The 11,362-nt window shown below is 46.3% G+C and overlaps 1 protein-coding gene across 1 annotated transcript; it reads left to right on the top strand.

The window, feature by feature from the left end:
* Nucleotides 1–6,253: 6,253 nt before the first annotated feature.
* Nucleotides 6,254–11,333, top strand: dbr1 (debranching RNA lariats 1). The gene is made up of 9 exons (XM_080784975.1): nucleotides 6,254–6,377; nucleotides 6,953–7,326; nucleotides 7,413–7,537; nucleotides 8,236–8,316; nucleotides 8,410–8,495; nucleotides 8,585–8,809; nucleotides 8,996–9,073; nucleotides 9,172–9,317; nucleotides 10,154–11,333. Exons 2-9 carry the CDS (start codon nucleotides 7,130–7,132, stop codon nucleotides 10,914–10,916), a joined length of 1,701 nt encoding a protein of 566 aa, XP_080641101.1. The 5' UTR covers nucleotides 6,254–6,377; nucleotides 6,953–7,129; the 3' UTR covers nucleotides 10,917–11,333.
* Nucleotides 11,334–11,362: the final 29 nt, after the last annotated feature.

Genomic DNA, 11,362 nt, shown 5'->3' with positions numbered 1-11,362 from the left:
ATTTTGAAAATAGCAGATCTACGTTGTTTAATAGTAGCCTATAGTAGTTTTTGACTCACTCAATCTTAGGTAAGCTTGTAGATTGGCTATTTTTCAAAAATGCTCATGTAGCTTCTTTTGGTCTTGTTTTCATAGACCTGGTTGCTCATTTTTCTCGCAAAGTCTGGCAACGATGGCACTTTCCTACCCACTCGTATTTCAATGGCTCTGCCCTAGCCTCACACAGTGAAGTGAGTGGCTCACTGTGGCTTTAAAAAAGTAGAAACACGAATAAGTGTTTTTGGGGATAATTTAATAGCTACCGGTATTTGTTTTGAACGGACACGTGCCGCCTAATATCCACAACAGAAAACATATCAATGATAACGTAAACTTCACTGCCGCTCATTGATCGACAATGAATTGAATTCGTTAATGAAGTAATTGTTATTATACATGTGACGTAAGTCGGGACAATACATTTAACCGATTCGTCAGAAGCACTCTTGTATGAAATATAAATATTTTGTTCGCACCAATACACGAGCATTGAATATAGTATACCGTTTGATGTGTTATAATAACATAGTAATAATATTGATGTGATTGTTGCAGTCCTCTGTCCTCAGAATAGTAATGGAATCTGCTGATAGTGGTACAAAATGATTTTACCCCCAAATGGTGTTGCGCATGCGCCAGCGCTTAGGGACGCAAGGTGGGAAAATTGGGCTCCGTCTTATGAGCTAATTTAGAACTTCCTGTCTGAGAGCTAGCTAATTTAAGACATCCGGTTGCCTTCAGAATAAGATAAGGTTATTTAATTCGTTAATTAAATAATTATTACATTACATTATTAGTATTATTATTACATTAAAGTTATTGTAAAGACACACATTATGTTTCTGTGTAAAAATAAGTAATTAAATAACATAAAAAAGTTATCTAAATGGATAAATGCTATTCACTGGAGTGCATGGACTTTATAAAGTGGACACTGGACAAAAGACGGCTCCGCGAGGCAACTATCTGGACACACCCACGCGTTCGGGAAGATGTCCTCTACCACCCCACAGTCTCCGCTAAGCGGGAGAGGTGTAAAATTCACAGCAGCAGAGCTTCTACTGGAGTCAATGCAAAAAAAATACCGTTTCCGGACCCAGAATGGACACTGGACAAAAGACGGCTCCGCGAGGCAACTATCTGGACATACCCACGCGTCCGGGGAGATGTCCTCTACCACCCCACAGTCTCCGCTAAGCGGGAGAGGTGTAAAATTCACAGCTGGAGCCCTTCTACTGGGGTCAATGCAAAAAAAATACCGTTTCCGGACCCAGAATGGACACTGGACAAAAGCCGGCTCCGCGAGGCAACTATCTGGACATACCCACGCGTCCGGGGAGATATCCTCTACCACCCCACAGTCTCCGCTAAGCGGGAGAGGTGTAAAATTCACAGCAGCAGAGCTTCTACTGGAGTCAATGCAAAAAAAATACCGTTTCCGGACCCAGAATGGACACTGGACAAAAGACGGCTCCGCGAGGCAACTATCTGGACATACCCACGCGTCCGGGGAGATGTCCTCTACCACCCCACAGTCTCCGCTAAGCGGGAGAGGTGTAAAATTCACAGCTGGAGCCCTTCTACTGGGGTCAATGCAAAAAAAATACCGTTTCCGGACCCAGAATGGACACTGGACAAAAGACGGCTCCGCGAGGAAACTATCTGGACATACCCACGCGTCCGGGGAGATGTCCTCTACCACCCCACAGTCTCCGCTAAGCGGGAGAGGTGTAAAATTCACAGCTGGAGCCCTTCTACTGGGGTCAATGCAAAAAAAATACCGTTTCCGGACCCAGAATGGACACTGGACAAAAGACGGCTCCGCGAGGCAACTATCTGGACATACCCACGCGTCCGGGGAGATGTCCTCTACCACCCCACAGTCTCCGCTAAGCGGGAGAGGTGTAAAATTCACAGCAGCAGAGCTTCTACTGGAGTCAATGCAAAAAAAATACCGTTTCCGGACCCAGAATGGACACTGGACAAAAGACGGCTCCGCGAGGCAACTATCTGGACATACCCACGCGTCCGGGGAGATGTCCTCTACCACCCCACAGTCTCCGCTAAGCGGGAGAGGTGTAAAATTCACAGCTGGAGCCCTTCTACTGGGGTCAATGCAAAACAAATACCGTTTCCGGACCCAGAATGGACACTGGACAAAAGCCGGCTCCGCGAGGCAACTATCTGGACATACCCACGCGTCCGGGGAGATGTCCTCTACCACCCCACAGTCTCCGCTAAGCGGGAGAGGTGTAAAATTCACAGCAGCAGAGCTTCTACTGGAGTCAATGCAAAAAAAATACAGTTTCCGGACCCAGAATGGACACTGGACAAAAGACGGCTCCGCGAGGCAACTATCTGGACATACCCACGCGTCTGGGGAGATGTCCTCTACCACCCCACAGTCTCCGCTAAGCGGGAGAGGTGTAAAATTCACAGCTGGAGCCCTTCTACTGGGGTCAATGCAAAAAAAATACCGTTTCCGGACCCAGAATGGACACTGGACAAAAGACGGCTCCGCGAGGCAACTATCTGGACATACCCACGCGTCCGGGGAGATGTCCTCTACCACCCCACAGTCTCCGCTAAGCGGGAGAGGTGTAAAATTCACAGCTGGAGCCCTTCTACTGGGGTCAATGCAAAAAAAATACCGTTTCCGGACCCAGAATGGACACTGGACAAAAGACGGCTCCGCGAGGCAACTATCTGGACATACCCACGCGTCCGGAGACTGGGGTGTGGTACAGGACATCTCCCTGAACACGTGGGTATGTCCAGATAGTTGCCTCGCGGAGCCGTCTTTTGTCCAGTGTCCATTCTGGGTCCGGAAACGGTAATTTTTTTTGCATTGACCACAGTAGAAGCTCTGCTGCTGTGAATTTTACACCTCTCCCGCTTAGCGGAGACTGGGGTGTGGTACAGGACATCTCCCTGAACACGTGGGTATGTCCAGATAGTTGCCTCGCGGAGCCGTCTTTTGTCCAGTGTCCATTCTGGGTCCGGAAACGGTAATTTTTTTGCATTGACCCCAGTAGAAGGGCTCCAGCTGTGAATTTTACACCTCTCCCGCTTAGCGGAGACTGGGGTGTGGTACAGGACATCTCCCTGAACACGTGGGTATGTCCAGATAGTTGCCTCGCGGAGCCATCTTTTGTCCAGTGTCCATTCTGGGTCCGGAAACGGTACATTTTTTTGCATTGACCACAGTAGAAGCTCTGCTGCTGTGAATTTTACACCTCTCCCGCTTAGCGGAGACTGGGGTGTGGTACAGGACATCTCCCTGAACACGTGGGTGTGTCCAGATAGTTGCCTCGCGGAGCCGTCTTTTGTCCAGTGTCCATTCTGGGTCCGGAAACGGTAATTTTTTTGCATTGACCCCAGTAGAAGGGCTCCAGCTGTGAATTTTACACCTCTCCCGCTTAGCGGAGACTGGGGTGTGGTACAGGACATCTCCCTGAACATGTGGGTATGTCCAGATAGTTGCCTCGCGGAGCCGTCTTTTGTCCAGTGTCCAGTCTGGGTCCGGAAACGGTATTTTTTTTGCATTGACCCCAGTAGAAGCTCTGCTGCTGTGAATTTTACACCTCTCCCGCTTAGCGGAGAGTGGGGTGTGGTAGAGGACATCTCCCCGGACGCGTGGGTATGTCCAGATAGTTGCCTCGCGGAGCCGTCTTTTGTCCAGTGTCCATTCTGGGTCCGGAAACGGTATTTTTTTTGCATTGACTCCAGTAGAAGCTCTGCTGCTGTGAATTTTACACCTCTCCCGCTTAGCGGAGACTGTGGGGTGGTAGAGGACATCTCCCCGGACGCGTGGGTATGTCCAGATAGTTGCCTCGCGGAGCCGTCTTTTGTCCAGTGTCCATTCTGGGTCCGGAAACGGTATTTGTTTTGCATTGACCCCAGTAGAAGGGCTCCAGCTGTGAATTTTACACCTCTCCCGCTTAGCGGAGACTGTGGGGTGGTAGAGGACATCTCCCCGGACGCGTGGGTATGTCCAGATAGTTGCCTCGCGGAGCCGTCTTTTGTCCAGTGTCCATTCTGGGTCCGGAAACGGTAATTTTTTTTGCATTGACCACAGTAGAAGCTCTGCTGCTGTGAATTTTACACCTCTCCCGCTTAGCGGAGACTGGGGTGTGGTACAGGACATCTCCCTGAACACGTGGGTATGTCCAGATAGTTGCCTCGCGGAGCCGTCTTTTGTCCAGTGTCCATTCTGGGTCCGGAAACGGTAATTTTTTTTGCATTGACCACAGTAGAAGCTCTGCTGCTGTGAATTTTACACCTCTCCCGCTTAGCGGAGACTGGGGTGTGGTACAGGACATCTCCCTGAACACGTGGGTATGTCCAGATAGTTGCCTCGCGGAGCCGTCTTTTGTCCAGTGTCCATTCTGGGTCCGGAAACGGTAATTTTTTTGCATTGACCCCAGTAGAAGGGCTCCAGCTGTGAATTTTACACCTCTCCCGCTTAGCGGAGACTGGGGTGTGGTACAGGACATCTCCCTGAACACGTGGGTATGTCCAGATAGTTGCCTCGCGGAGCCATCTTTTGTCCAGTGTCCATTCTGGGTCCGGAAACGGTACATTTTTTTTGCATTGACCACAGTAGAAGCTCTGCTGCTGTGAATTTTACACCTCTCCCGCTTAGCGGAGACTGGGGTGTGGTACAGGACATCTCCCTGAACACGTGGGTGTGTCCAGATAGTTGCCTCGCGGAGCCGTCTTTTGTCCAGTGTCCATTCTGGGTCCGGAAACGGTAATTTTTTTGCATTGACCCCAGTAGAAGGGCTCCAGCTGTGAATTTTACACCTCTCCCGCTTAGCGGAGACTGGGGTGTGGTACAGGACATCTCCCTGAACATGTGGGTATGTCCAGATAGTTGCCTCGCGGAGCCGTCTTTTGTCCAGTGTCCAGTCTGGGTCCGGAAACGGTATTTTTTTTGCATTGACCCCAGTAGAAGCTCTGCTGCTGTGAATTTTACACCTCTCCCGCTTAGCGGAGAGTGGGGTGTGGTAGAGGACATCTCCCCGGACGCGTGGGTATGTCCAGATAGTTGCCTCGCGGAGCCGTCTTTTGTCCAGTGTCCATTCTGGGTCCGGAAACGGTATTTTTTTTGCATTGACTCCAGTAGAAGCTCTGCTGCTGTGAATTTTACACCTCTCCCGCTTAGCGGAGACTGTGGGGTGGTAGAGGACATCTCCCCGGACGCGTGGGTATGTCCAGATAGTTGCCTCGCGGAGCCGTCTTTTGTCCAGTGTCCATTCTGGGTCCGGAAACGGTATTTGTTTTGCATTGACCCCAGTAGAAGGGCTCCAGCTGTGAATTTTACACCTCTCCCGCTTAGCGGAGACTGTGGGGTGGTAGAGGACATCTCCCCGGACGCGTGGGTATGTCCAGATAGTTGCCTCGCGGAGCCGTCTTTTGTCCAGTGTCCATTCTGGGTCCGGAAACGGTAATTTTTTTTGCATTGACCACAGTAGAAGCTCTGCTGCTGTGAATTTTACACCTCTCCCGCTTAGCGGAGAGTGGGGTGTGGTAGAGGACATCTCCCCGGACGCGTGGGTATGTCCAGATAGTTGCCTCGCGGAGCCGTCTTTTGTCCAGTGTCCATTCTGGGTCCGGAAACGGTATTTTTTTTTGCATTGACCACAGTAGAAGCTCTGCTGCTGTGAATTTTACACCTCTCCCGCTTAGCGGAGAGTTGGGTGTGGTAGAGGACATCTCCCCGGACGCGTGGGTATGTCCAGATAGTTGCCTCGCGGAGCCGTCTTTTGTCCAGTGTCCATTCTGGGTCCGGAAACGGTAATTTTTTTTGCATTGACCACAGTAGAAGCTCTGCTGCTGTGAATTTTACACCTCTCCTGCTTAGCGGAGAGTGGGGTGTGGTAGAGGACATCTCCCCGGACGCGTGGGTATGTCCAGATAGTTGCCTCGCGGAGCCGTCTTTTGTCCAGTGTCCACTTTATGAAGTCCATGCACTCCAGTGAATAGCATTTATCCATTTAGATAACTTTATTATTATTATTATTATTATTTAATTACTTGTTTTTACACAGAAACATAATGTGTGTCTTATAGCATCATTTAAATGCTTAATTTGTAGTTTTAATGTGCAAATTATTATTTTTTTCAATACTCTAGAGGTACTCTTATTTTGAAGAGATCGTCCACCGGAAGCCTTAAATTAGCTCACTAGATTAGCTCACTAGACAGTGCTGGAAAATTGATAGTGTTTTTGTTCTGCTGTTAGGTCTAATTTGAAAATGATTCTGTGGAAAAGTTTGTAGAGTTACGTCAGGAAAGAACGGAGAAAGACACTCTTCGGTTATTAATCCAACTCCGTGAGTATATATCTCGGTAGCTGCTGCAACGGCTCGTTGTGCGTTAAGCTTCTACAGTCTATGGTTATCTCACGATATAAATTGCCCATTCATTCACTGTAATGTATGATTTATATCGAGTAGGCCTAGTCGCCGATGTGCTAATCTACGCCGACGTGTTGCACAAACTATGTGCAACCCAGATTCGGCACAAACAAGGGACTAAATTAATTTCGCTCCTATGCCAAAAAAATGGGGAACGCCCTACCAACTGTCATTAAGACATGTGAATTCCATGACTCCTTCAAAACCGCTCTCAAAGGGCACCTACGGACGGCTGCAATTCGAAACTGGCCCTCATAAATAAAAAAACATTTCAAGCACAACTCAATACAAAAGACTGTTAACTGTGAGTGCACGACCCAATAAAGCATTACACTTACATGTTTACAAGAGGTTCCACCATGTTCAATTCATCAAAGAATTGAACAATTCTTTCCACTCCTGTCAAGGCTGGCACATTTTAGCTCAAAACAAATGCAGCATGCCATGCCTACTCTTATTAAATGTTTCTCGTTTGTTTGAATCCTTTACAGATAACCGCTTCATTAAGTTAAGACCGTAGATTTGCATCTCTGGACGCTGACATCTCAAAGCCAAGCTCAGAAATACCAAAAATAACTAAATCAAAACAAGCAAAAGTAGCCCCCAGAGCAGCGAGATATCTTCAGTTTCTGCATTTGCGCTGGGATCTCTTGCTCTGTTGAACCACAATGAAGATTGCGGTAGAGGGCTGTTGCCACGGCGAGCTGGACAAGATCTATGAGACGATTGGCTTTTTGGAGAACAAGGAAGGGCTCAAGGTGGACCTGCTGCTGTGCTGCGGGGACTTCCAGGCAGTGAGAAATGAAGGAGACATGAAGTGCATGGCTGTGCCAGCCAAGTACAGAACGATGCAGACCTTCTACAAGTCAGTAATATGCTCACTCCAAAAGAAAAGCTTTTAACCAAGAGTATTTAACCACTTTGAACACCAGCGTGTCTATTGTGTTGCAGGTACTACTCGGGAGAAAAGAAGGCTCCAGTCCTGACCATCTTTATTGGAGGGAATCATGAGGCTTCCAACCACATGCAGGAGCTGCCATACGGAGGCTGGGTAGCACCCAACATCTACTATCTGGGTATATGCTTGGTCACTATCGTGCAATCTTAGGATTAATTGTCACAAATAATTGTGATTAATGAATGATTTTGAGTGACATATTTAATAATTAAATTTTTTTTTTAAATATTTTGGAAAATGTATGAGCATTCTTCAACACAGAAACAATTATTTACAATTATGCAAAATAATTGCAGTTACCTACCGGTATATAAAATAATTGCTATTATCTCAAATAACAGTTGATTATTATGTAATTATTGTAAGAAACAAAACGAAAACACATCGCATGGATGCAACTGGGACGTATCCTCAGTGATGTATCCCAAGGTCATCAGGGTTTCGGGTCTCTCAACATCATACCCCTCACTCTGGTGACCCAGCCGGGGTGATCAAGTCCCGACTTACGTCCCAGTAGCTACCCTCGATCAGACCCACTAGGGAAAGAGGCCTCATCGAAGGTTTTTGTGCTTCCTCCTCGCGGAGGATGCAGGCTGGGGCGCTAACTCATACTGCTCCCGGGGTGCCGTCTACATTCCGGCTGTCACCCGTCTCTCCGGTGGTCACCAGACTATACCTGGTTGTCCCATAGTCTATTCCTATGAGTCACTATAAATAGAATACCTCAGAACGAAAATAAATTGCATGGATGCATTATCCAAATGCGTATTTGTGTAATTAATTCACTCACTTGATAATATGCTCATCTACCCTCAGGTTATGCCGGTGTCATTCGTTACAAAGGGATTAGAATTGGTGGCTTGTCTGGAATCTTTAAAGGACACGACTACAGGAAGGGTGAGTTCTTTAACCACCTTTCCGTCTAATTCATCATCACTGTTACTGTACTATGTCTAAATGAACAGATGAACAGTTGTTATGTTATTACAGGTCACCACGAGTTCCCCCCATACAACCCAGACACTCTGAGAAGTGTTTACCATATCCGAAACATTGACGTCTTCAAATTAAACCAGGTAAAGAAAATAACTATTACTCTGATATCAATCAGAAATGCTTCCCATTTGTTGTTCATAAAAAAAAAATCATTCATGTCTGGACTCAGATCCAGATGCCAATTGACATCTTCATGAGCCACGACTGGCCCAGAGGAATCTATAACTACGGAAGCACAGAGGAGCTGCTGCGTAAGAAGAAGTTCCTGCGTCAGGAGGTGGAGTCCAACTCACTAGGAAGTCCTGCTGCAGCGGAGCTCCTGGCTCACCTCCAGCCTAGCTACTGGTTCTCCGCACATCTCCACGTCAAATTTGCTGCCCTCATGGAGCACCCTGTGAGAACGAGTTCCATTTACTATGTTCCACGTAGCTGGTGGTATCCGTAGATAGAACTGGGTGTAGTAATTGCTGAAATGTTTGTGCCATTATTCATTTCAGTCCCTCTGATAATTAAATTCAATGTTTATGTCCAGATATTTACAGTACTTATTTTATACATGGGTGTGTTTCTTCCCTGGCAGCCTAAAGGTAATGCTGCCCCACGTACAACTAAGTTCCTGTCTCTGGATAAATGTTTGCCCTACAGAGAATTTTTACAGGTAAGACTCATACATGTAGCAATTGACTATTGGTGGTGGTTTAGACTCAAATGTAGTTGTGTCAAGTCTAAGTGAGGAATGGTATGCTTGTATTTCAGATTGTGGAGCTACCAGACAGACCAGACTCCTCTGAGGATTTGGAGTATGATCCAGAGTGGCTAGCAATTCTGAAGGCCACTAACAGCCTACAGAGGACCACCCCGCATCCATGGAACCCCCCACAGAACAACGGCCTGCATGAAAGGTACACATGCACATACACTACGGCTGTCAATAATTATATAAAATCATTTTAATATACGATTGTGAAAAAGGTGTGGGCCTGGCCTAGCATGCCAAACAGGTGGAGTCACACATCACTAGATTGAAAATAGAATGTATGTCAAGTTGAAATGAGCAAACAAACAACAAGCTTGTGATAAATTTTTGACCACAGTGAGTTCACAATGCAACATAGGACATAAAGGGTGGTTTGCACTCCGAGCAATCTAAAAAGCCCTTATTGGAAATGCATGAGGTTTTGGTTAGTACATGCCATGTACTAACCTATGATTATTTCCCGTTTCATGTGATGGAAAAGATACTCGTTGGTTTCAGTTCTCACTCGAAAGAAAGTAAGAAAAAGAGTGAGAATGAAAATTAAATAAAGAGTATAGGACCGGCCGGGTAACCTGGGAACTCTCACACAAGATAATAAAAAAAAAAAACATATTCAAATATATATTCAAATGGTTCAAGTAACCTATGTTTTTAGAAGGAATAATTAAACGTCATTTTGGCCCAATTTGATAGCCTAAGGCACACTGCTCACTGTCGGACAAATTCAATTTGACCATCACTTTCTGTGGTTGTTTCAAACACCTGTTTTATTCAATTACATTTTCAGTTCAATTCATTATTGTGCCACTGTCAAGTTGTCTTGTGCTTGTTGCACGGAAAAACCATTGGCCTTAGCCTAGGGGTGTTTACTTTTTACATACTGTAAATGTGTACAGGTTAACGGATTGAATGAAAATAATCATTCAAATGCCTAATTCAGCCACACATACTCATGTGGTTTGCATGATATATTAACTTCAGGTGGGACTTCAGCGCTTCAGAAGCTGCCATGATGGCTGTGGTAGAGGAGATGAATGGGGATTTAGTCATTCCAGACAACTTTAGCAGGACTGTACCAGTTTATGACCCAGCCAAGCCACGGTCCGATGCAGGCCCAAACTACAGCACCAACCCACAGACGACAGAGCTCTGTGCCACGTTGGGCCTCACAGACATCTATGCCCAGATTGGACAGGGAGGTGCTCATGGGAGCGCCAGAGGGGAGGGAGAGGATGAGGACGATGACCAATCCAGTACAGGAAGTGCGGATGAGCCAAGCGAGTATCCAACCGACACGTCGGCATCAGGATTGTCAAGTTCATATAATCCTGATGAGATCACTATAGAAGAGGAGTGGGAGGAAGAAGAGAAAGGAGAGGCTAAGGAATTAGCTGAAATTGGTTCCGATTCAAAGGGCGATGGGAGCTTTGACAGCGCCTCCAGAGAGATCCGTTCCCCAGGCCGCATGGTTTTGCCAAAACCTAAATGTGACACATCACCGCCCGAGCTGTCCTCCTTTCCTATGTCTCCTGGCTCCCACTCTACTCCATCCGTGACCCGCACCCAGCCCTCAACAGAAGGCGAGGCACTCTCGGATAGCGGAGAAGGGGAGGCCCCCATGGTGCGAATCCCCAAACGTAGCAGTGATGAAGGATGCACTGGACCTACTGGCATAACCCCGAGGATCAAACGCAGGAACCAGGTCATCTACACAGCTGCAGAGGATGAGGAGAGTGAAGATTAGTGGCCAGGGTGAGATTATGCAAATTTATATTAAATTGAATTATGTCAATATACAGAATTGTGTGAATTATGTGATGATGTAAAGCATAGAATTAGTTTGTGTAGTCATGCAATCCAAGAATACTGGCATACAGCCTATAATTCTGTGAAATTACCCGTTAGATTCAGTAAGAGTTTAGCTTCTCTCTTGGACTCAGCTGTTAGAAAAAACTGCAAGTTATTGCAACAAAGTTGTGTGATTAGATTATCCTAATTTTCATGTTTATAAATATGATTTTATTATAACCTAACCCCAAAAGTGATTGATTTTTAGTCCTGTTTGAAATGTATTTTTATATAATATACCATGTGCAGTGATAAAACATCTGTTTGACTTCTCTGGAAAAATAAAATCTATTTTCAACTTAAAATAAATCGTTCACCCTCTAAACAGCCTAGGAAGATCAT

The sequence above is a fragment of the Protomyctophum bolini genome (assembly GCF_963924005.1).
Source record: "Protomyctophum bolini genome assembly, chromosome: 16".
NCBI classification, from domain to species: Eukaryota; Metazoa; Chordata; class Actinopteri; order Myctophiformes; family Myctophidae; genus Protomyctophum; species Protomyctophum bolini.
Note: the sequence above shows the minus strand (reverse complement) of the source record. Positions and strands in the feature narration are given on the sequence as shown.